Source organism: Syngnathus typhle, linkage group LG5, assembly GCF_033458585.1.
Source record: "Syngnathus typhle isolate RoL2023-S1 ecotype Sweden linkage group LG5, RoL_Styp_1.0, whole genome shotgun sequence".
In the NCBI taxonomy this organism is placed as follows: Eukaryota; Metazoa; Chordata; class Actinopteri; order Syngnathiformes; family Syngnathidae; genus Syngnathus; species Syngnathus typhle.
In genome coordinates this window covers 14,043,685-14,069,989 of record NC_083742.1, presented here as the reverse complement: position 1 = coordinate 14,069,989, position 26,305 = coordinate 14,043,685, and the positions used below count along the sequence as shown (strand labels likewise).

At 44.1% G+C, this 26,305-nt stretch overlaps 1 protein-coding gene across 2 annotated transcripts in view; it reads left to right on the top strand.

The window, feature by feature from the left end:
* The window catches only part of ptch1 (patched 1), a 39,531-nt gene extending 15,527 nt beyond the window's left edge, over positions 1–24,004 (top strand). For both annotated transcript variants that reach the window (XM_061278734.1, XM_061278735.1), the window contains 19 exons: positions 803–1,001; positions 1,108–1,229; positions 1,940–2,087; positions 3,345–3,476; positions 3,558–3,713; positions 3,796–3,894; positions 4,808–4,933; positions 7,677–7,795; positions 8,396–8,996; positions 9,564–9,873; positions 10,526–10,668; positions 13,660–13,843; positions 15,286–15,566; positions 16,843–16,980; positions 17,057–17,199; positions 19,560–19,659; positions 19,747–20,091; positions 20,653–21,106; positions 21,193–24,004. In XM_061278734.1, coding sequence (XP_061134718.1) covers positions 803–1,001; positions 1,108–1,229; positions 1,940–2,087; positions 3,345–3,476; positions 3,558–3,713; positions 3,796–3,894; positions 4,808–4,933; positions 7,677–7,795; positions 8,396–8,996; positions 9,564–9,873; positions 10,526–10,668; positions 13,660–13,843; positions 15,286–15,566; positions 16,843–16,980; positions 17,057–17,199; positions 19,560–19,659; positions 19,747–20,091; positions 20,653–21,105 — 3,799 coding nt within the window. In that variant the 3' untranslated portion in view covers position 21,106; positions 21,193–24,004. The remainder of the gene's footprint in view (positions 1–802; positions 1,002–1,107; positions 1,230–1,939; positions 2,088–3,344; positions 3,477–3,557; positions 3,714–3,795; positions 3,895–4,807; positions 4,934–7,676; positions 7,796–8,395; positions 8,997–9,563; positions 9,874–10,525; positions 10,669–13,659; positions 13,844–15,285; positions 15,567–16,842; positions 16,981–17,056; positions 17,200–19,559; positions 19,660–19,746; positions 20,092–20,652; positions 21,107–21,192) is intronic.
* The last annotated feature ends 2,301 nt before the right edge of the window (positions 24,005–26,305 follow it).

The following is a 26,305-nucleotide window of genomic DNA, read 5'->3' as shown; positions in this document are numbered from 1 at the left end:
TGGAATGGTTGTCATGGCAGCACTATAACAGTGAGTTTGTTTACAAGAGAAGAAGATGGGCATCTTTGAATCTTGTTTTTCTATCTTTCATGTGCGCTTCCCAGGCACACTCAACCCAACCATCAGACTCTGCAAGCGTGTGTGTGTGTGTGTGTGTGTCCTGAATTCGTCCCCTCTGAAGGCTCCATTGTAGTGGTTGTTGGCATGCGTATCGCTTGCGATCGCCTCTCTTCAGCCCTGGGCCTCACATCATTGTCTGGCCTTTCTGTTGCTAATGGCCTGTTGCTACAGTAATACTTTTCCTCAGCATATTTGCGTTTGCACGCACGTGTGCGCTTCTCTGTGTGAATTGGCGGCTCGAGTTGACTCCGATCAAGTAGCGGTTGGTTATCGATCTACACCGGCAATGCTTCCGTTTGTCCTTTGGATGAGAAGCGATAGATGACGTTTTTTACCATGTTCTGGTTGGGAGCCTGTGAATAATAACCCAAGCCTGGTTAAGCACATACAATGTGCTGTGAATGACAGAGAAAGAGAAAGAGGGAGATTTAGGCTGGAATGTGCAAGGCATGGAGAGCTTAGAAGGGGACAAGGAGCACTCGGGGCAGGAATCCGACATTGGCATTGGGAAATTCCTCTTTGCTGTCACCTTGCAAATAAAAGAAAACTTGGTATGGTGCCTTAGCATGAAGATGAATGTCTTTCCGCCTCATGATTGCTTTTATATGATCATTCAGGGAAAGTATGTTTCGGTACAGAAGGTTGGTTGTATTCTTATCTGCGTCACCGTACCTTCACACAGAGGTAAAGACGCTTTGCAGTGGACCAATTTTGACCCCAAGGACTTCCTGGAGGACCTGCGACGAGCACACTTCCCTGTGGAGAGCTTTGAGGAAATGTTGGAAAAAGCTGACGTGGGCCACGGCTACATGGACCGACCCTGCCTGAACCCCGCCGACCCCGACTGCCCCCTCACTGCTCCCAACAAGAACTCCACCAAGGTCGGCAGGCGTTCTTTATATATTTCTTGGATCCATGTCATTTTTTTGGAAGGTAGCTGTTGACAGTTTATTTTCCCTTCTTGTTTTGCTTCTATCGCGCCAAAAGCCGTTAGATGTGGCATGGACCCTGAGCGGCGGCTGTCACGGCCTGTCCAGGAAATACATGCACTGGCAGGAGGAGCTGATTGTAGGCGGGACCACCAAGAACGGTAGCGGACCCTTGCTCAGGTAACACATCCAACAAGATTCTGGAACGAGTGTGTGTTTTCTGTTCTTCTTTACTCTCAATGTATTCTGAAATTGTGTTTGTGGGCATGTAAACCTTGCAGTCGTTAGAAGAAGTCTTTTATTTCCAGCTGCTCCCTTTCACCACATCCATGGACACTACACGTACACACTCATCAGCACGCATACTGTACATACATGTGCTCACAATGATCTATGGCCTCGCTAGTTTATCCAAATATACCACATTTCTTGCTCCACAGACCTAATTCCAAAGCAAGCCGCCAGACAAAGGTCATGCGGAGGACACCTGCTTCATGTACACGAATGTTCTGTGTGCTCTATGTTCATAAATGAGTGATCAATAAGCATAAACATTATTTAGTAAGCTAAACAAAACTGGTGTTATTAGGGATGACATCGAATTTGGGAAACATTGTTTTATTTGTAAAGTATGACTGAGCTTGTTGCAGCATCCCGATACTAAAGCGATAAAACATTTGGGCACAGCTCTTAAGGAAATAATTACAGTATGTCTGCAGTTCTTTAACTCATTCATTGCCATTGTGGAAGCACTTTCTTTTGGATGAATGGCCAGGCTTCTCATAGAGTGTCTGCTCTGAGTTTCGTTTTTTCTCTTTCCAAAAAAGAAGAGAAAAGAATTGCTAGTTGTGTTCGTCTTCCATCAATATGAACGTCTCTTCTCCCTCCAGCGCTCAAGCCTTACAGACCATGTTCCAGCTGATGACTCCCAAGCAGATGTTTGAGCACTTCAGGGGCTACGAGGAGGTTTCTCACATCAACTGGAATGAGGAAAAGGCCGCGGCCATACTGGAGGCCTGGCAGAGAAGATATTCAGAGGTACGCAAGCGAGACGGGAAAATAAATCTCCCGTGAATCCCCAACGATGATATTCTGAGGTTAGCATGTGAACGCAAGGAGCCCCTGATGGATGCTAGGTCGCTTGATGATATCTGCTAGAGGGTAGTAGTGGGTACAACGTATAGTATAGTAGTAAGATGGCCATGTCTGGAATATATTAGGAACATTCGGATCTGACATAACAATCACTTTCCCAGCTGTGACCCCATTGGTGGCTCGGCTGTGACATCATCTCGCCCAACCCCCACCCACCCCACACCAACCCCCCTGCTTGACACACAGTGACCTCGGTGTGTGCATGTGTGCGCACCATTCATCTTAGGGGCCCGGGGGTGCCGCCACAGAAAGAGATCATTTGTTCAATGGCTGTATATGTATTATTATTATTTTTTTATCAATGGTTGTAATCCTAGCTGCTGGCATCGTGCTGTGTTGCGTGTGTTCAAAAGTGCGGCGTTGGGCGTGCCTGCGAGATGTGTACACGTGGTTGGTGCAAGTTCGTGTGTGTGTATGCAAGTGTGTGTGTGTGTGTGTGTTCAAGAGGATGTGTGTGAGAATGTGTGTCAGCCAGCCGTGCTCCCCGCTGAGCAGTAACTGCAGGTCAATGTTGAAGACATCTGTCTGCACACAGATAGGAAGACGGGGAGAAGGTGGATCGTGGTACTGTTTTACAAAAACAAGTTTAGAATGGATACACAGCCCTGATTACCTCCCACAAGGAGTTTTGGTTTTCTGCTATGTGACTCCTTCACTGATTTGCTTGTTTTTGTGAGCAGGTTTCTGTCGGGATTTTTCGGACACACCTCAATTAGTGGCCTGGGGAGTTTATTTACTCAACTGTAGAAAGCACCAGGCTTTATTTGAAGGAAGGCGTCTATGTCTTGAGATGAGGCCTTTGTTTAAGAATTGATTGTCATCCATCCACTTTCTATAGTGCATGTTCTCATTATGGTCAAGGGTGGACTATAATCGATCCCAGTTGACTTTAAGATAAGAGAAAGTGGACACCATATGTATATATGAACAACGCTAAGCTAGTGGAGACAAACACATCAGCACAAGAAAGTAAACCAGATGAAACTTGTGTTAAAATAAGCAATTCATGATTTAAATGTTAATGTCTCATGTCCAGGACTGCATGCATCCAATTGTATTTAGCCAATTTGTTATCATTGAAGGTGCCAAATAAACATCAACACTTGCACACTAATTTTCATTTCTTGAATTCTGTTCCAGGCTGTTTTGCAGAGCGTGGCAGCCAACTCATCCCAGAAGGTCTTGACTTTCACCACCACCACCCTGGAGGATATTCTCAAATCCTTCTCCGACATAAGCGTCATCCGCGTGGCCAGCGGCTACTTGCTCATGGTAGAAGACAGGCCTGCTCGTCCATATCCGAACGAGAGAGTTGTATCCCCCCCGTGAGTCATTTTCATTATCCGTCCCCAGCTGGCCTACGCGTGTCTGACCATGCTGCGGTGGGATTGCGCCAAATCCCAGGGGGCCGTCGGGTTGGCGGGAGTCCTGCTGGTGACGCTGTCGGTGGCGGCGGGCCTCGGCCTCTGCTCTCTACTGGGCATCACCTTCAATGCTGCCACCACACAGGTAACGCAGATGAAGACACTAAATATAATCAAACAAATATGCATTGTATCACTATTTACAATCAATCATTTTTGGGGTGCAGGTTCTCCCGTTTCTGGCTTTGGGTGTCGGCGTGGATGACGTCTTCCTCCTCGCTCACGCCTTCAGTGAGACAGGACAGAACAAGAGGATCCCATTTGAGGTGAGTTGAAAAACATCTAAATATTTTGTGTACAGCCAAAATAGTTTGCACTGCTTGGTGAAAAGAAAAAACATATTTTTTATACTCGTCCGCTGTTTAACTACCATTATGAGCCGGCGCCTTATGTAGTCGGGATTGCTTGGCACTGTGAAAGTGCGTACAAAAATGGCAATTTGCGTAAAAGCCGAAGAAGTGACATGTTTTCTCTTCGGATCTTAAGCCCCCTTTTCCACTGCCAAAAGACACAGAATGGGTGGTTAGAGGACTCGTGAATTTGTGGCCATATTAGAGGCAATGTGAAAGGGAGCTGTCATGATATTTGTAGTATGTCAAGTTCACAGTTTGCAAATTAACTTTTCGTCATTAGAACAATCAGACGGATTCTACAACAACAAAGTGTGTAGACGCGTGTGTTTTTGTCTGATAATTTAATCTCCTGTAGGGGAAAACAGGCATGCATTTGCTTGTTATTGTTGTCTGCATCTCTCCCTCCACCTCCAACTAACTTCCTTTGAGGAGATGAAAACTAAACAGAGCTGAACCAGATCTTGCCTCCCTCTCTCCTACACACACACACACACACACACACTTGCACAAACATGCCCGCAAGCAGACGCTCCCTGTGTGGTCCCGCACGTTGTCAAATCTTCACATAGTAGTTGCCGCCAAACCTTCCTCGCGCTTATCCGTGTGCGTTTTCAAATATGAAGAAAAAAAAAAAGTTGCCACAATGATCTGCTTTGAGAGACATCTTGTATAAGCTAATAGCACTTGAGCTGGCTGCAATCACTGTCAGTCAGCATCAGTGCCATGATAATGCTCCTCCGTCTCAAGTATTACACATTTGCCTGTGGCTACAGACAAAGTTGCATCAATAAGGCAGTAAGTCATTCCTTTGTCTCATCTGGCACAGGACCGAACCGGCGAATGTCTAAAGAGGACCGGAGCCAGCGTGGCGCTCACTTCCATCAGCAACGTCACCGCCTTCTTCATGGCCGCCCTCATACCCATTCCAGCGCTACGGGCGTTCTCGTTACAGGTACGCACGGATCTAATTTCACGTAAACAGGAATTAAAGATTCAGGCAAGAGAACCTTTTTTAAGTTCTATTCCCTCTTCTCTGGTGGTCATGACACATTTTTCATTCATCACAATTGTCCACTTCTCTGACAATGGTGACTCCAAATTTTGTTTGACTTTTGAGGTGTCGTTTTCCAAAATACTTTGCTTGGATAGTTACACTTTTCATTCAACTTTGGAGATTCTTCTGTACCCTGCGTGTTTATGTGGAAATGTGTGTCTGTGATTAGAAGTCTGAATTCTAAATTGAAATTCACCTCCCTTCGTGGTCGGTCTGGTATCTATCCAGATTGTGGATGAGGTCCATGTAACTGAATCTCTATGTGAGTGTGTGTGTCACGTTTATGTGTGAGTTTGCAGGAAATGTGGAATCTAAGTGGGAGGTTTAAATAGCAATGAAACGCAATGATTTAGCTGTATATGTGTATAAAGATGGGGGCGGGCATTATCCAGTGGGGTTCTGACTTCTCTTACATCTGTCACAAATTAGAGACGTCATAAAAACAATGAAAAGTGGGACAAAATGCGACGCCTGTCACTTCAGCACAAGGGCCTGACGCTTATACAACATTATGCTTAAATAAAATGAATACATTTTTGCAAACCTGAATGACTGAGAGATCAGAGCTATTAATACTATTTTAATAATCATGAAGAATTAAGTCTCAATACTCTGGTAGAAACCAGGGCCTGAGGCGCTTTTACTTAAGGACCTTTGAAGAGGAATGTGGAACAGCTCCATCGTTGGATCAAAATGAGCAACATTTCCATGATTACCACTACCACTTGTGCAGGACTGTGTTAAGTTTTGGAGGTGACAACATCAATTTATATATTACTAAGCTGATAGGCAGCAGAAGTTGAAATAGCACTTTGCCAAGGGGGTGGAAAGAATGATGTATTTCTGTCTGCCAGAGGCTATAACAAATACAAAATCAACAAAATTCACCTTTAAGAATGCAGTGCGCGTTGGTATTTGTTTATTTTAAGTTAAAACAAAACTATATTGCTGTCTTTATTCATGTAGCATAGGAAATAGGGATCTTGTAACACATGCACGCAGAGGCCAGATTTCACCGGAGTGAGTATTAGCATGTGTGGATGGATGGCTTTAGTACAGCCACTCTGTCAAACATGATCTATTTACCCCATGGGTCGCACACAGGCTGCTTCATTGTAAGCTCACACTTGCATTTAGCAGCACATGCCTAATGCACATAGCATCCATTCTTATGTACGCTTCCTCTGCCTGTGCACCGACCAATCATAGCGCTCTTGGACTCTTTCCCCTCCCGCGGGATCGACATGGCTCCGCTCGCTTTTGACACTTTTCAGGCACTCTTATATAGCACATGGTCAGGATGAATGGGGAATGAATTCCCCACAGACACACTTGACATCTGGAAAAACTCCCCGATTGGGCGAATCCATGTTCCACATGTCCCAATATTTTTGTCCAGGGAGTGTGTATCTCCTTCAGCAAGAAGCACTTCCTGCTTCCTGTCTTCATTAGCTTCCCTCCCCATGTCAGTAAAGGGCAGGCAATTGTGTCCAGATAACGGCACAAAGATGCACAGTGGAACACACACGTTTCATTTGTGGAAGACAAATGTGATGGTAAATCTTCCCACTCGGAGGTCAGCGAGCGGTCAACTTGTGTGTGCGTGTGTTTGGAGTCATAGGGGATCAGTCTGGACATTAGTGGGCCAATTGAGAATGAATTGTTTTTGCACGCTGTCTCTTGTTGTCTCTCACATTACTCCTGACTGCATAGTGAGCCGAGGAATGAGTGGGCGGGCGCAGATGTTTGTGAGTCTGTGTGTTGAGAAGCAGTTGTTTTTTCTGTGTTGCTGTTTTTGTAGTGCATATTTTGGTGTGTAAGAGTTGTCTGCACCTCATCTCAGGCCTCTTGACTCCTTGGGTGGTCTCGCACAAGACTCTGTGCCTATCGGGTGTGTTTTGTGTGTAGCGGTCTGGCAGCCGAGCAAGTCCCAGATTACGCACCGGGCAGCGCCCCAACCCAATTCCACTTCTCCCCATCATTATCATGATCCTCCTGCGCTCAGTGCACCGACTTCACAAAGTCAACCACAATACTGCACCTACTTGGATTTCATTTTTCATCGCAATATGTTCCCCTTGACACAAGCTTATTCTTATCATAAATGAAAAACTTCTTCACGTTGTAAATGTACTATTTAGATTTTTTTTTTAAATCGTTCAAAAAACAAAAAGTTTAGTCGTGATTGATTAGAATATTTATTTCATTAGTCCACATACATTCATTTTACAAGACATCAAATATATAGATTATTAGTCTTGTTCTATTCATTTGGGATTTCTAGCTATCATAATTATTCAATGTGAGTGTAACTATTATCAGTTAATATATGTAAAAATAGAGAAATCCTATCATACTTTTAGTATATTGTAGCAGCAAAAATGTTGTGGCCAAACCAAAGATATTCTTGTGTCTATTGTGGTCATAGTTTTCAGTGAGAGCTCATTTTAATATGTCTACGGACGGCATCTCATGAAGCTAAGGTAGCCAAAAATGTACAAATACTCTCCCTCATAAACAATTAGAATGGTAACCCAAACATGTACTAAGTCAGCAGCAAACATTCCCTAACCCCTATTTTCTTTCTTCTGTTAAAGTGACTTTTCCGGAAGGCTAAGAAAGCTTTGTGTGTTCCCGGCAGGCTGCAGTGGTGGTGGTGTTTAACTTTGCCATGGTCCTGCTCATTTTCCCCGCCATCCTCAGCATGGACCTCTACCGACGAGAAGACAGACGCTTCGACATTTTCTGCTGCTTTCACAGGTTTGGATTGCGCACGCAAACTCGTCGGTTCTGACAGTGACTATGTCTGACCCACGCAGCCTTTTTACCCTAATGACTTCTCAAGTTGTCTAGTACTGTCTGATGGCTTGATTTATTTGTTGGTTGTCTGCTTTGGCCTTTGTTGTGAAAGCCTCGCCAGTTGGCTGCCAGTCTGGGCATGCTTTTTGGCGCTGTACTCGCACAGATGTGCATAGTCTAAACACACACACACACACACACACAAAGTCAAATCCACGTTGGCTCAGCTCCTCATTTTTCTGAAAACACAACATTCGGCACACCTGCATAAGTGAACGGGAGCCAATTCAAGAGCGGTACCAGAAAGAACAAATACAACGGCACCTCCCAGGTTGAACCCAAGCTATTCTGGACAGTTGGTCCAATTTGTTTGTTTTGCCAAACACTTTGGAGAGACACTTGAAATTGTTGCTTCGATATTGGAAAATTGCTACTTATCCTGTCAACTTCACGCCCCCATTCCGTGTTTGTGCTGTTCAAACAAAACAACACCATGGAGAAAACGAATGCCAGCTTTTACAGGGTCTCGTTTGTTGAGTTCTAACGTGTCTGTCTTTGCAGCCCTTGTGCCAACCGTGTGATCCAGATGGAGCCTCAGGCGTACCTGGATGGATCAGACGGGAGTCGCTACAGCCCTCCGCCATCCTACCGCACGGCGCTCCCCTCATACCACACGCCTCCGCCCAGCTACAGCCCGCCGCCGTCCTACAGCAGTCACAGCTTTGCCCAGCAGACCCAGATCACCATGCAGTCCACCGTTCAGCTCCGGACCGAGTACGACCCCCGCACGCAGGCTTTCTACACCACAGCCGAGCCCCGGTCTGAGATCTCCGTGCAGCCCATCAACCCGCCTCCCGGCCGCAGCAACCCTCGCAGTGACTATTACAACAATAACAATAACAACAGCGGGAGGCGGAGTCACCGGACAGCTCGGTATCGTCACCCCGGGGCCTCGGCTGCTGCTACGGGGACAGTCCCTCAGCCAGATTCCCCTGAGGGAAGCCAGATTCCAGAGAATAACAACTCCACACGTGACTTGCTCTCCCAGTTCGGGGAGGCCTCCCATGGCCCGAGGTGCATGGACCCCCCCTGCACCCGCTGGACACTGGCTTCTTTTGCTGAGAGGCACTACGCTCCCTTTCTGCTGCAGTCCACCACCAAGGTGAGCAGAGTGGCTTCTGTGTGAGCGTGTGGGAGTTTGAACGAGGAGCGTTAGTCACCAGAGCTCATGACAGAGTAGGAGGAAATCTGGAGTCATGTCCTATCTGAATCACACACAGTCTGACCTCAGTCTAGTGGGTGGCCGGCCCTCTCAAAACACTCGCACAACTCAAATCATCTGGTGGCCTGTACTTGACATCATTACCGAATCTTTTCTTTGTCTTTTTAGCGTGCTGTCAAATATTTCTCCACTTTAGCAAATTATTTCATGCGCAATCCTCTCCCTGCTGCCAAACGGCCAAAAGGAACATTCCAGTTTATTCCATCTGCGCTCTTTGATCCACCACTATTAGCCAAATCTGGCAACACATGGTCAGATGATCACCGGCTTTGTATACAAGATTATACAAACCCCTTTTAGAAGGAGATGTAACCGCAAGTGACTGTTACTGAGGGTGCATGCGCTTTGCTTCGAAAATATGCCGCGGCGCGTGTTCCGCTTTCCTTCCTTCCTTCCTTCCTCGATTTTCTTTCACTTTTCCGAGTTAACCGGCCATTGCTCTTGCAGGTGGTGGTGATCGTGCTCTTCCTCTGCCTCCTGGGGGTCAGCCTGTACGGCACCACCCAGGTGCGGGACGGCCTGGAGCTGACCGACATTGTGCCGCGGGAGACCAGCGAGTATGACTTCATCGGCGCCCAGTTCAAGTTCTTCTCCTTCTACAACATGTACGTGGTGACGCAGCGGGCCGACTATGCTCACAAACAGCCGCTCCTGCACCAGCTGCACCGCAGGTTCCGCACCGTCCGCTACGTGCTGAAGGAGGATAATGGAAAGCTGCCCCCCATGTGGCTTGACTACTTCAGGGACTGGCTGAAAGGTACTGTTGATGTTACATGAAATGAGATTAGAACAACAGGAGTCCAATTTTCTTCACCCATCTGCGACACAGTCAGCGAATCCGGCAAAGTTGGACAAAAGAAAAAGCTACAGTTAATCCTCTAATTCTCGCTGAACTGAGGTTTAATGAGGTTTACTCATGCAAAACGTCTCGCGACAGACATTGTTTGTGACAGCCAAAGAAAGCAGTTGCATAAATTCCGTTAAGTCACGTACAATAGGGACGTGGACTGGCTGACTTTGTCCTGTGGAGATTGTGCGCATGCAGTGTGTATGGGCATGTGTGTGTAAACCACACAGAGAGAGCTTGTGTGTGCGATATTGATGTGTGCAATGGCGGGACAAATTGGAGCCAGACAGGCCCGAGGAACGAGACCCAAAACAACATCTCCCGCAGTCGGCCCTCGGTGTGAGCATTGGGAGAGCGCGGTGCAGGCACATATGGATGAAGAGAAAGGGACACATGTTCTTAATATTTCCCCCTCATGGTCTCTATGAATAAAAAACATAACATTTTCAGCTTTTTCCGAGGTGGATCGGGGCCAGTTCTCATATTAAATCAGCCAATCTTGTTAGTCAAGGATACAGTTGAAGTTTCCGGTGTTGAGTTGTGCACGTGTGTGATCTCGCAGGTTTGCAGCAGGCATTTGACAAGGACTGGGAGGCCGGCCGCATCGCTCCCAACAGCTACAAGAACGGCTCTGACGACGGCGTCTTGGCGTACAAGCTTCTGGTGCAGACCGGACGCAGAGACAAGCCCATCAACCAAAACCTGGTAAGCTTCAGCTGTCATACGAGACGCCTTTGCCTGTGTAGCGGCCGTTTGATTGGGCCAAGCCGAACGACGCCCACCTTGCAAACTCGAGCCCCCCCCCCCTCCTTGTCTGTCTTCCCTCATCGTCTCGCGCTTTGTGATGACTTTACCGAGCTCAGGAATTTAAAGCTCTCACTGGGACCCTCGGCCCGCCTTCTGAAAAACCTATTAACTCTTGCCGTGCGTTAGCGTGTGATGGATGAATGTGCGTGAGGGATTCCGACAGCGGGATGTCTCCTCGTAGCATGCGGCCTGTCAGCTTAACACTTTGTCTGGGATTCCGAAGCCTAGCACAAAGAAGCTGTTGCGTGAACCTACGACCAGCGATCGCTTTAACGTGCATTCTACAGTTCATGGTCGCTTTTTTTTTAAAGCGGGCATATTATCAAAAAATCTACTTTTTTGCTGGCTTTTCAGCATTTCTATGGATTTTAATGGGAAACAATATTTCGATTTCTGAACTCTTGAGGTTCCAAACGGGTTCATGCAACCTGCTCAGTTTGAAACTTTCGGTTGCACTTTAGGGATATATATGAACTGCTGCCGCCAGGACTAAAAATACATCTATTGTCTTTATGACATTTGTATGTAACAAAAATCCACATGCGTTCTTTTAAAGCAAAAATTATATCCAGTCATGCTTTCGTTGGTGTGATTTGGGATCGGTGATTGGGCAAGTTCGACGCCATTCCCGTATTTGTAGCCCTTGAACTGATAAGCTGTTTGTGGCTTTTCTAAAGAGGCTTCATCATCGTCGGTGATGAGCGTCTGAGATGCTGCTGAGTTAATACCTCCACTCAAATAAGCTTACAGCCAGTGCGGAACTGGAGAGGAAATGACACCGGCAAAGTTCTCAACGGGAGGTCCGGATAGCCTCACAGAGTGGGATTAACATCATGCCTCCTCTTCGGCAGGACCGAAATGCGAACCTCTGTCAATGGCCCATAAAAGGAGATGTTAATACCATATGAGAGAATTAAACCACTGCTGCTCATTGAAATTGGACAAAAACGATACAAAATACACATGCTAGCATTAGCTTACCCTCAAGTTCTGTCTTAACTGCACCTTCTCCACTTTTTGGCAGGGGCTCTTATATCCTCTGAGATGAAATAAAAGTCTCCTAATTGAGAAGTAAATCCAGGAAAATTTTGTCTCCATCAATTGCTCTTTGTTAGCATCCCAACTCTGCTCAACAAGAAGGACATACACAAGACCTCTTTAATTGCGATTTGGTAAAATACAAACTAATTCATTAAACGGCAGCGCAATTTTTTTATTTTCTCATGTACATGTGCAGTACACTACATCCCTCTTACATCAGTTCCTGCATCCTTGACAACTTAAGGTGGGTGCATTTCCTGTTGTTCAGCTTCACCAAAACGCTCCGGAACCCCCCGCCCTTTCCCCTCTTCTCACGCACCGCTACCGCGTCCCCTTTCAAGCAGAGAAGTCGAAGCACATGGTTCCTTTTCACGCTGCTCGGTGTGCGTCTGTTGTGCTACGACTAAGGAGTGCCTTCTCTCTGGAGCTACGTTTGTCCACAGCGCCAGGCATTGTGTGTAGGGGGTCAGGAGAAGCAAGCACAAGCAACATTTGTACAGATGTCGTGTTATTTTTATTGCTCTCCTCCATTTGCTGGGTGGCATTTCCTTCAGTGTTAACAACCAGGTTAACTACACACAGACGGGCTCAGGGACTCCAGCCAATTTTTTTTATTGTTACGCTAACTCAAGCAAATCTTTTTTACTTCACAAAAAAAAAAAAAAAAGAACATCTACCTAAGCCCATTAGTACGGCTAACCCCCCCAACCTTTCCCTTCCTCCCTTGAAGGAGGAATTTACGGCTGAATAGAGGGAGAGTGGCAGCGCAATGTATAGTAAAGCTTCTGACTCCCAATGCAAGGTTACACTCATTTGCCTCCACATGGGAGGCCAAAAAACAAGAGCCTTTACTTTACTCTTGACTAAATACAACGGAATCTTTTTGTAAGGAAAAAAAAGTCTGTCGTATTTTATAGAAGTCGTAGACTTGACTTAGGGCTAATAAAAACTCTCCGATAGGCGCCTCCTCTTTGCTATCAGGAGAAATAATTGCAATGAAGTTCCATGCTCGTGCCTTATTTATTAATGTTTCAGTTAGCCAGTGTTTTGCAACTTTTATTGAGCCAAAATACCTATTTTACATCTCACAAGTTGCCACCAAACAAAAATGTTTCACTCTCAATTTGAGTCGTGAAATCTGGGCATGTTTAGTTGAACACAAAGCCATTATAGCAACAGGTGGATGAGTTAGTTATTGGATGTTCTGCCATCTAGTGGAAGAGCATTTCATTCAACTACCTGTTGATGGCATTGATAGATGAACAAAGATACATTATTAGTTGTACATAAATGATTATCTGTGTTTCTGATTCTCAGAGCTGTTCCTTTGACTTTTTGCCACGTTGCTGAATTTTATTTTGGTCTAAATTCAAAGGTAAATGCTAATACTGTATGCCGGTAACATTGTTCAATATGATCCTCAAAACGCATTGCATAGAAATAGAGGCCTCACCTCTTTCACGGTTGAAAGAATAAATGTCCCCCTCCAAAGTGTTAGTATTTCCAGGATTTAATGTGGCATGATAATTCTGGGAAGAGGTGAGCATGTCGGGAATTTTCAAAAGTGAAACCCCTTAGGCGTCTCCCCCATCCATCCATCAGTTGGAAAGATAGATGAACTAATATTTGAATTTTATTTTGGGAGCTTCACTCGTCCTCTTGCCGATACTCGTGTGCTTAAATATGCATTTCTGTGGTCACACTGTTTTCAATTCACCACGTCTTCTTGCTTCAATATTTTCTCATGTCCATGTTACACTAGGATTTCCAATAAAACAACACAGGTTTTCCCTAAGTCTGTCAAAAGATTTAGAACACGGGGCTCAATTGCTCTGTCTGTTTTGCCAGCTGACACGTCACAGGCTTGTGGACGCCGACGGGATCATCAACCCCGGAGCCTTCTACATCTACCTGACGGCCTGGGTCAGCAACGATCCGGTGGCTTATGCCGCCTCGCAGGCCAACATCCGCCCGCATCCTCCCGAGTGGCTGCACGACCGCACCGACTCCATGCCCGAGACACGCCTCAGCAGTAAGTAAACGTGCCTCATTGTCACAAAATATTAGAACTTTGCCCACACAACATTGTGGCGTGACATCTCAGTCTTAATTCTCAGTCTTAAACCAGTGTGTGATTCCACACATACCTGCAAACTCATCTGGATATTGCGGGTGCTGCTGTTTTGGTTAACAAGGTAATTGAAGATAAAACAGGATGGCTCAGTACAATAAAAATACCCCTACAGACACACACAGGAGCGCCACACAAGATTAAGCATTATGTATTTTTATGAAGTTTCATAGCAATTAGGATGCGGTAATGGCGCTGATTGTGACATTTGTAATTACAGCGGTTCAACGTTAGCACTGACACTCGGCCATGTCTGGAACTGATAGGCCCTCATTAGGCCGGCTGGCCCACAAACTAGCTGGCTTGGACTCAATGAAGCTCTGTTTTACACTGTTCCATCCACCCCCACCACACACACACGTGCGCGCACACACACACACGCACACACACACACACACAGTTAAAGCTGCTCCACAGCTTGGTATTGGTGGTTTATCCAAGAATAATCCAAAATAAGTAAAAAATATCCCTACTATGAATGCATGAATGCTAAAAAAAAATTCCAACTTCAAAATAGTCATCTTATTTGTGATATTTTGGAAAGTTTTGGCGACGTTCCCCAAATTCTAACATTTTTCAGTATTGCCCGTGACAGGACAAAATTTGCAAGTTGAAAAGAATATGTTGCTAATTTATCTTTGACTCTTGTCTTTTTACTTTTGTTGACTAACGCAAACCCTTCCTACTTTGAACTTTCCCACTCGTTCAAGACAGCTCCAGTTTTCAGATTAATTTGTTCCAGAATGTCTGCCTAAAACTGAATTGCACAAAAACCAAAGCAATATTTCTCACGACAATAATGTAAATCTAATATATCCTTTCCAGATACTCCAAAATATTAACAACAAATACATTACATATATAATAATTATAGCAGCCGACCGGTCTACTCAGCAGCACATGTACAAACAGTCCTTCAAAATAAAAGCACAGCAGTATTATATAAGGTTCACCACACTTTCTTTGGCCCCAAGGTTGCTTATTTAGTGGTCGAGCTGAAACTATTTTGTGCTTGTTTATTGAGTGCCACTGCTAAGTAAGCCGCCATGTGGCCAAAATCTGCATGTTTTTTTTTCATGGGGTTCTGATCTTTGACAGGATATGTATGCTATGCTGATGTTGCCACGCAGACCGGGAATGTTTATTGCCTTGACTTCTTCATAAAACTTGAAATACGCCTTGCGGGAAACAAATGGCTGTGACGCACGTTTTTTGTCGACCATTGAAATGGGGCGAAAAGAAAATTTAAAACCAAGGTTGTACTCTATATGTCATCATATTAGCGTGTGAGCAATTCTACGGAAATTGTTTAACGCCGTGTTATTGCTTTTCTCATTCTTTAGTCCCGGCGGCTGAGCCTATCGAATACGCACAGTTCCCCTTCTACCTCAATGGGCTCCGGGAGACGCCGCAATTTGTGGAGGCCATCGAGAGCGTGCGGGCCATCTGCAGCAACTACAGTCGCCAAGGCCTGCCCTCCTACCCCAACGGCTATCCCTTCCTCTTCTGGGAGCAGTACGTCAGTCTTCGCCACTGGCTCCTGCTCTCCATCAGCGTGGTGCTCGCCTGCACCTTCCTGGTGTGCGCCCTGTTCCTGCTCAACCCGTGGACCGCCGGTGTCATTGTGAGTACTGCGCACACATAATACATACTGGATAAGAATTATTAAGGGCAGCATCCAAAGATCCTCTTCTAAGGCAGTCGAGATTGTTATAAGCTAATTTTCTACTGTTCACAAACCAATACGAAGCAGCACACTAATCCATGGTGAAAAATGCCATCATGACAAATTTAAAAATGATTTATTAATTGTTTATTTTCTTGATTTTACTTGATAACGCTGTAAAATATTGCATAGTCACCGTGTCATAAATAATGGTAGGCCTTAATTCAAATGTAAAAAAAAGTTGTGCAGTTTAAAAAAAAAAAAAAAACACTACTAAAACCACCAAGGATGTAGTGTCAAAATGATGATGAATTTTTCAAATGTGCAGAGAGCAATGTTTAGTTGGCATATTTTGGGATTTTTTTTTCCTGTGTGGTCCAGTGGGCATCTCCAAGAGAAGCAAGCGCAAGGAAGGAAGACGCAACTGCTGAGTGTTATTGTAGGCCCAGTCACCAATGTTTATCTTGTGCTGTTTAGTCTACACTAACACTCCCGGACACTAAATAGACAGTGAAAGGAGACAAACCTGCTCTCAACTTTTAAACCTAGAAAAAAAGTTTGATTTGATTTCCAATCCACCCGACTCCTCTTTTCTTTCCTGTCCATGGCGGTGTTTCTACGGAGACACGCAGGCGAACGTATGTGGCTGAACGCATAAACACACCGCGACATAATTCAAACACATACGCACATATAGTAGCTCTGTTTTTTTCTCTCTGGCGCTGAGCTGTATTTTATGGCAGGCAGCCGCCTCGGCCACCCGAGTCCTTGGACTGGGATGGGAGGAACTGCCCTCATATTTATCCGTCCAGTTTTACAAGCAAAACCAAAGGACAAGTTATGAAGGAGTGTCATATTCAAGCGTTACTAAATGAAGCTTCGTTTAAGCACATTTCACTTACTTGACTGCGGACTCCTCATCAATGAACAAGAAGGATCATACACTCCAAAATCCTGCTCATGGAAATTTATGTATGTAGTATATTCTGGCACACAGAGTTCCCTCCCTTGCACACTTTCTTCATGGCATTTAGTCCAGCCTCATGTCCTTCTCTTCTCATTGGCCTCCATACAGACACACACATTTCTCACACATGTGCTGGTAGTACACATCTGTAAGAGCATACTGTACACGCATCTGTCTCTGCAACAGATCACTACAGACAGGATGTAGAAGCAAATCTTTTTAAGTCCTTCCATTTACCACCCCTGCTCTGGCATCTGTGTCCTGTAGGTGCTGGTGCTGTCTCTCATGACAGTGGAACTGTTTGGCTTCATGGGGCTGATGGGAATCAAGCTGAGCGCCGTCCCCGTGGTCATCCTCATCGCCTCGGTGGGCATCGGAGTGGAGTTCACCGTCCACGTGGCCCTGGTACGCGCTTCCAGTCTACATCTTGTGCATAGCAATGTGAGCTTGAGGGTGAGAGATGTTTTTGTGTGTGTTGAAGGCCTTCCTGACAGCCATAGGCGACCGTCACAAGCGGGCAGTGCTGGCTCTGGAGCACATGTTTGCGCCGGTGCTCGACGGTGCCTTCTCAACATTGTTGGGCGTTCTGATGCTCGCGGGCTCCGAGTTCGATTTCATTGTCAGGTGAGTGCACGTCAACACTTATGGATACGGAAGGTTGTAAGCTGACAGGATCGCCCCTACGTGGGACGCGTCTGCGTGGCGTCAGCAGACCACTGAGACCATGTCTCAACCTGCATGCCGCCCTGGAATCTACCTGAGATGCTGGTCATGCATGAGGGCTTCCTCCCCTTCTCATTCCCCCTGTAATCCTCTTTCTTCTTGCAGCTACCTAAAGAGCACCTTTTGTGTCTCCCATACCTGTCGGATAAAGAGTTGAAGGTCACGAGAAGGAAAGCTGGCGAGAGTAAAAGGAGGGCATGCAAAATGAAAAGGGGACGGCGAGGTTTTGTCGGAAAAGCAGAAAAGTCCTCTCTGGCTTTTGAAATCTCTTTCAGCTCATTTTAACAACCCTCGCTAGACATCTATAAACGTAGGGTGTGGAGGCACCGGGTGGGGGGGCTAAGAGCGCAGCTGTGGAAAGCCGGGAGAAGTGGAAATTAAAGCCGACACACTGTGGGGGCTCTGTGTTGGTGGTTGCTCGAGTAAGTGAGAGTCTGCGAAGGCAGCGGCTTAACTGACGCCAAAGTTGGTACGCCGTTCTATACGTTCGCACGGCCAAAGAGCATTATGAGAAGTTTCCAGTGAGCTCAGAAAGTAATTTAACATCCACGTCGGGTTGCGTGAAGCCGCAACACGGGCTGGCCGTGTAATTTGCCCGGCCTGCTCCTTCGAGAAAAGGCAGCTCTGAGCTCCATGTGACCTCCAAACATGCAAACTTAAGTCATGTGCACGCACACCAATGCCGCCATCCCTCCCTCCCTCCGACCTGCTCTCTGACCTCTTAATCATGAGGGTCAACGATGGCGGGCCTTCCAGCTAGGACGCACCCACACACACCGGTAGACCCCACGGACACTTGTCTCCTCACCTCCAGCGGCGCGCTCTGCTTTCTGGGCCTCCGTTTGGAAGGTTCTGCTGTTGAGTGAGCAAACAAAGCAGCGGTCCGAGACGGGGCCCAGCTCGTATTTTCTTGCTGGGAGTGTTTCCCTGACTTTCTCCCGTCAACCCTGTGAATGTTTTCACTCCAAACAGTTCGTCGGGGGCACTGGGCCCCGATGTGTAGGCCGCACACGGACGTGAGTGTGCGCACGTGTGCGCCTCCTAAAGGTGATGTGGCCTTTACCCCACACGGTGTGGAGCACAATCATAATTGTAGTTTGGATTCCAGTAATTCCTCACATATTTCGGATTCACTTTTCACTCGTCCACCGACAGTATGGAGGAATGGCCAACAAATCTGATTTGACATAAGCATGTTTTATTTGCATTGTCACAAAATGGCAGCTTTGTTAGGGTCCTGTTTGTAGGTGAGTGAAGTGGTTCACGGGCCAAGTGTACCTCTGACAGAGACCTCCAGCTAATGATGGCAGCTTGAGAGAGTAAGAGGGGTGTTTCTTACCTGATACGTTGGAGATTTAAGCAGACGGTGGAGATTTTGGAGTGGCCCGGGAATGTCACAGTGGCTTAACTAGGAAAGAAGGTGGAGAAAAAGCGAGGGAATGAAATAAAAGACAGGGGGGGGGTGAAGAGGTAGAGGCACACGGAGCTCCTCCTTCCTCCTCCACTAAATTGTTGTAGCTTCTAAATTCTATACCCCTCACTCCATTCACTTTCTTAAGAGGAGGCCCCCTCGTCGCCCCTCTTTTACCCCGCGCCTCCTCCCTTCACATTCCTTCTTGCTTTGTTTTCTCCATGTTTTGCTTACACACACCACACACACACACACTCAAGAGAGAGCGCCCTTACACCCAGTCAGCCCCCAACCGCCTCACAATACATCACTCTTTGAATTAACTTGCGCTGGCTAATTATGCTTCCTCTTACTCTTCTCTCCGTGGCATCTTAAAGACTAACCCTCTTTTAACCGGACTTAAAATCTCACCAGGTACATTTCTGTTTTGCTCCAAACACACAAAGTGCATGCCTCAATGTGTAAGGGGGGGGGGGGGGGGGGGTTAAGTGAGTTTGCTTTCATGTGGTGGTAGTGATCGGGCATGTCTAAATGTCTGTGGTTTGTGGGTTCTTTTATTTCTTTCTTTGGTGTCTGTTTTGTTTCAATTCATATTGTTTTATAACTGGCATGTTTCAGATGAGCGCAGCATGTATGCAAGTGCATTGTACAGAGGAACTCATAAAGTTGATCTGTTTTGTGACATATAATATAAGGCTAATATAAAGTAAAGCTCCTGAGCAGTCTTAGCAACAACATTCATAGGTTTAAGAAAACGTTGCTCTACTGTATTTTGTAAGATACTGTTCATTTCCCCTGTGTTGTTAATTCTACTTTTGGAACTTGACTTTAGTGTGGGTTGTGCTTGCAGGTATTTCTTTGCAGTATTGGCCATCCTAACTGTTCTGGGAGTTCTGAACGGACTTGTCCTTCTTCCCGTTTTACTGTCCTACTTTGGGCCCTATCCTGAGGCAAGCATTTAAACAAACTAGGAAAGAATACAGGCGCAAAGTATATCGGACCAGCCTTTAACAATATATTTGACCAATTTATTTTAGGTGTCTCCAGTGGATGGTCGCAGCAGGTTACCCACCCCGGAGTCGCCGCCCCACGTGGTCCGCTTCTCCGTCCGACCCCGCCCTACAGCCTCGGCCTCGGCCACCTCGGCAGCAGCCTCGGACTCGTCTGATTCCGAGTACAGCTCCAACAGCAGTACATCGGGCGTCAACCAGGAACTGCCGAGCGACAACAGGGGACGGGCTGGATCCCAGGAACAACAGCAGCAGTACCACCTCCCCACCAGCAGGGGCAGGATACCCAGGACAGAAGAAGAAAGGAGAGCGGGATCAGGGCACAGGCGCTCGACCGGGCAGCCCGATCCCACAGCCTATATTGTGTCCTCGGTAAGACTACACGATGGGTGTCCATTCGCTGATTTTTCAGTTTTTTGTTGCAATGGATTGTTCATTGTCATTTAAAAAGGGAGTTCTAAGACAAAACAAAATGGTATTTAACAGTAAATATAGCTTAATATTGTCCATTTTCAAAACACAAAAAAGAGCAATTGTTAAACAAAAAAAACAGCATCTTTATCTGGCTTTTTTTTTTTTAAATCATCACTAATAATAATTGCTGTATATTTCTCATCTTTCTATTATCTACTAATATATGAAGAAGTTTTAAAATAAAAACAAAAGTTTGAAAAATATTTGTCGAAGAAATGCAACAAAAATATCTTACTTTCTTACATTACTTTTTGAAATAATACCTATGATTTTATTTAAAAAAAAAACACAAACTATAATACCAATGTAAAATACATGCATATATCAGATCATTTTTCAATTTGTTATTTTTCCCAATATTCATTAAAATATAAAATGCCCATATGCGCCTTCTAAATAACTCCAAATAACTTGTAATTAATACTATGAGTAAAAGACTTGACAATGTTTTTCTTGCAGTCTCAGGGTTGTAATGCAGGACCAGGGCCCAGCGCTTCTCAGCGTGCCAGGGACCCCAAGAGCCAGCAGCACCGGCAGGCCCCGCCCCCAGGCCGCCCGCGCACGGACGCTTTTGAAACCTCCACCGAGGCCGGCGCCCATGGCCACAGGGAACACTTTGCGGGCCACCGGGGGCGCGTCCCCCCACACCACACCAACCCTTATGGCCAGCCCATCACCACGGTGACGGCGTCAGCCTCCGTCACCGTCGCCGTCCACCCCCCTGCCTCCTCTTACCCGGGGTACGCTGCGACAGACGCTTACCGCCAGGAGGAGCCCCATTCTTCTTTCCAGGACCCCCATGTGCCCGCGGACCCCCACACGGGTGCCAGAAGGACCACAGTGGAGGCAATGGAGCTCCAGGATCTGGAGTTCGAGGCAGCTGACAACAATAGTGGCAGAAGGGCCAGCTGAGGTATGTCACCACAATTATTTTGATCATAGAAAACCTCAAAAGAATACTTCAGATTATAATATTTAGTAATACTTTCTGTCTTCCAGTATGCTTGTGCGTGTCATGGCCAAAGATGGACTACAGGCAGATAACCTGGTCCGTCCCAGCTCGCCCATGGTTCCAATCCCTTCAACTCATGGTGCTCATTTTTACTGTAATCCCATGATCTCTTGTCTTAAAATATTTCTATCTATATTTAAAAAGATGTATACATATGTAAATAGGAACAAATCAATTAGCTATCTTTTTTTAAGGGAGAAAGTTGTGCAAGTCCTCCTGTTAACAGACTGGGGCCGCCAATTTGTATGGTGCGTCGTGTGTGCGTGTTAACCCATTTTTGAACTATGCAAATTTAGGAACGTGTACGAAGACATGATTTGTTGATGGTGGGCATCACAAAGTAATATGACATGATATGATATCCTAATACATTTCCTAATACATTTCTACGATAACCAAGCAAATCACCTATGCATAAAAATATCAAACAAACCATAGAAAAAATTATTACCATATTAAGATTAGTCTAAATGGTGAAAAATAGAATCTCATCATACGATCCTGTGCATCGTGTTATAATTAACATTGTTGGCAAGATTTTGTATTGTGATATTAATATTTCTGGCAAAATACCGTATTATGAATATGTATTATTGGTTTAGTACGGTATCATACTATTGGTATTGTGGAAAAAGAAATTATTCTATTATTATTGATATTGTGATACTATTGGTACCATTAACAAAATACCATATTTCGATACACATGCCATCGTTGACAGAATGCCATATCGTGATTCTGAGATTCCACCCCTTATGTGTGTGTTAGGTCTGTTAGCAAGCATCTTAGTTTACGTTCATTTCATATATGAGGGAAAACATCATTAGCATTGTTTGCTAGTACAACATGTGTGTTCGTGTGTGTGTGTGTGCGTGTGCGTGTGAGAATGCTGATTTTTGTACAAAGGTACGCACGTTGAATTCTGACTTCTTATCACAAACTTGTGGTAGTTTTTGTAACAATGACTGTTTTAACTCCACACGCTATGCGTGCTATTTAAGACAAGTAGATATGAAGACTTTTTTTATGAAGCTGTTTTTTGTTCATTTGTTTGTTTTCAAATCACTGCCTCTACATTGGAACCTGTTTGTGCATTCAGCTTCTCTTTCCAGTGTTTTTTGTTTTTTCTTGTAGAAAAGGGTGGGGAACCATTGAAGTTTTTATAAAGTCCTACAAGGTGGCAAAAGTAGTCACACTACAGTGTACATAAGTAGAAATACAGGCACTTGTTTTAAAAAAAAAGACTGGTAGAAGTACTGGTTCAATTACTGTACTTAAATAAAAAAGTACACACTGAAACGTAATTTAAAAAAAAAAAAAAACTGTCATACATGTTTTGGTAACATGCTCATTAAAAAAATATGTGCACAAAATGGTTTACATTTTTTATGAACTTATATCATAAATGCTTATTCAGCAATTAAGAAAATAACAATTAGAAAAAGGGTAGCATCAAATGTTCTGATATGGTCAACGAGCCATATGATTCCCCACCCGTACTGCAGAAGCTTGTTATTTAATCTATAAACAGGTTGTTTTTTTCACTTTCCTTAAACCACCTCAGAAAGTTCTGGAACAGGGTTCAAAAGAACCAGTAGGGGCACGAACTGACCCCACTTTGGTTCTACCCTAGCGGATAAGCTAAATAGTCACACCACATACTGTATAAGTTGGCCCAACCAGGCCATCAGTTATTTTTCAACTTGTAGCAACAATTTTCCTCATGTAGGTTTCTTTTTCCTTTAAGACCAAACAATAAGCTATTTAGCCCGCTAGCCCGCTAATGGCTAAATTCTACATGATGTGTAGCAAATTCTACATCATGTGTATGTATCATTACCCTCTGTTATCACTTAACTGGAGATAGCTTGACAATGCTAATTGCATCCCGCTCACCCTTCAATGCCAAATGGTACAGCCCAAGCACCCCTCTGTGTGTGAATATGTCTCCTCTTTATGTTCTCTGTCCAGTCAGCTGCTTGCATGAACAAGGTTGTTGTATTATTATTATTACTATTATTATTACTATTATTGTTATTTGTTGTTTTCTCTCAGTGTCATATTGGCATTAGTGGAGAAAATCATAGCTGGCAACTATTTTATTCCATTTGTTTTGTTTGTTTGTTCTTGACAGTCAATTGCTATATTTATATTTTTGTGTAATATAAGATGTTTTTTGCCATTGTTGTTGTGATGCCAGTGGATAACAAATGCAGGGAATTTTATGAGATAAAAAAACTATACAGTTTATTGTTTTGGTCTGTATAAAGTGCTTACTAATGTTAAATAGGAGGATACGAAAAAGATGATATAACATTTTTACACTACAGGTCTCATCATAGCTCTTAGAGAATTTTTTTAAGTAAAAATGGAGGAAAAAAAGTGATTGTTTCAGACTGCCATTTTGGATGTATGCTGTTGTTCCGTTACAAAGATAAATGTATGCCATATAATTTATTTATATGAAAATTTATTTTTGTAGTGTACATAGTAGCGGTCAAGGCTATTTTGACAGAAGTATATTTGAAAGAGTTTATATGGAATGATATACAGTACCATACCACGGGAAAGGTGCACACGTCATCACCTCCCCTTCAGTATTACACAGCTGTTTGTGCGCATGTACGTATATACATGTGTGCGTGCGTGCGTGCGTGCGTGGCCATCCAAGTAGAACATTGTACTAGCTCGCCAAATATTCATGTTCAAACACTGATAGAATTCTAACTAATAAAATCAAAAATATAACTTATTTGTGTCTGTTTAACTTTAATAATAAAAAAGAAACTGCAAAAATGATTCCATGCGTCATGGTTTATTTTAATTTTATCATATGTATATACATTTTCCTAGCCACAGTATTGAGATTTTATTAAATATCTTCAAAAACCTTTCCACACATAGTGGTAGCAAAGGAATGCCTGTTCATTAATGTATTTTATTTTACATGACAAATTTCAGAACAGTCAAGAAGTTATGTATTATTTCACATATTTATTTGTTTTTTCAAATCTTTTTCCACTCAATCATTTTTAAGTGAGGTTTGTTATTTTTTTATTTATCACTCTTTGAATGTCATTGAACCCTCCAAAATAAACTTTTACCTATCATTTAAAAAAATTAATTTACACACCTCAATTTCTTTAACAACCCTTTAATCAATGTATTTTCTGTTTATCTATACATAAATCTGTAGAATGAATTAGTGGTGAAAATTAATTCAAAATCTATACACGGTTCCTCCTACATGTGGCCTATTGCCCCCATTGCCGCCCCTCTGTTGCCTTGCCCCTCGCACCCCCCGCCTCCATTTTATGATTTTGATTGACAGCTTTATAGACTGCAAGGAAATTGGTTGTAGTCAGAATACAGCTGGCCCTGCTCATGAAAAAATGAAAAAAAAGCCAAGTGGCCTTGAGCTGGCAACGTGGCCAGGACGGCAGTCAGGACATATCCCCACCCCAACCACCCCGCCATTGCCCTTGTCAACGGCATGGGTGGCAGCCCTACGTCAGCTTGTAGCTCAGCATTGAAAGCAAATAGTTAAAATGGATGCTGGGGAATGTCCCACTATGTCGCTGAGTCAACATCGTTTTCATCAAAAACACTTGTATAATTCAATTTTTATTGTCCACAGAAGTGTTCCTAATATCGTGCACACTAACTAAATAATAATTATTATTATTAAATAAGGCAAGAAAGACCGGAATAGACCATGAGAATCTCTAACTAATCTCTAACTCTTCTATTAATATATCCCTAAGACTGTAAGGTTGGATAAAACATATTGAAAACAATCAATCGGTCAGTTTATGCGTCTCAAGTCCTGGTGCAAAATCAATGAAATAAAACTGTAAGTCCATTATTTTCATTTGGAATAACTACAAAAGGACACAAAAGAGTCAAATAATCAAGACAATGATGTTAACCAGTGGTCAGGGTCCCCTGTTTTTACTATCCTGGGGTGGGGCAGGTATGCGAAAGTACCCCCATGGGCTCCTCTTTCCTGAGGAAGCTACACAACAACCTGGTGGTTAACTTTTTACAGGTGTGCCGTGGACACTGTCATCTCGAAGTGCATCACAGCATGGTGCGGCCGCCGCACTGAAGGCTCATTAAAATCACTCGCCTCATGACTGGGGCCCACCTAACTACAAATAGGGGGGACATTGAGCAGGCCGACTGTTGTCAAGTATGGGCCCTAAACATCATCCTGGCCACTACCACCTCCCTCTGTAATGAATCACAAAACAGAAGCCAGAACACACTGCCATTAAGTTTTGACATTGAATTTAAATTTTGCAAATTTATAGGCATGAATTAGTCAAAATGGCACTAAAAAGTAGAAAAGGTACACATTAAAACTCTTCCACTCCGTCTCTCATTTTTGTAAAGAAAAGAAAATATTTGGCCCATTCTTTAGGAGGGTGATGATCATATAGCACAAAAAGCATAAAATAAAGACAATGTGGATGATACAAACTATTATTTCCTCTGTATCTGAAGCACAGGAAAAACTTTGTCAGTTTGTGTATCTTCGTATTTGTATGCATTGCCGTGGATGTGTGCCAACAGACTCTGCAATGCTGTTTCACATTGGTCACAGCAGCCTTTGACTTTTTTTCTGCTGATCTCTCGTTTCCTCTTGAAGCCAAAAACTTTGAAAACAATGCTCTGAAGGTTAAATATTTGCGCTTTGGGTGGATGTGTGTCTGCTATTCAATACATTATGATTTGCTGTATACACGTAAAACTATATTTGATACCGTAAAATGTCTACAATATTGTTGAGGTATGCGAAAGGAATTCAGAGTTTGGCCTGGCTTCCGGAGGAATACGGAATTCAGAACCCCTAAAATGATTGACCATTTTGTGCATGTATGTATTGTCAATATGTGCATTTATTATCATAATTATTTAAAAATATTGTTTGAATATATTTTCATTTTTAAACTAATCGTAGTATTTCAAACTGTGTTGAAATGTGCATTTTTTAGTATAGAATTGGTGCAGCTCCATGGCCGTTGGTCCCTCGGGTATCAAGACTACTACATTTCCCACAAGGCATTGTGTGCAGTAAAACTGACGTCAGATTCCATC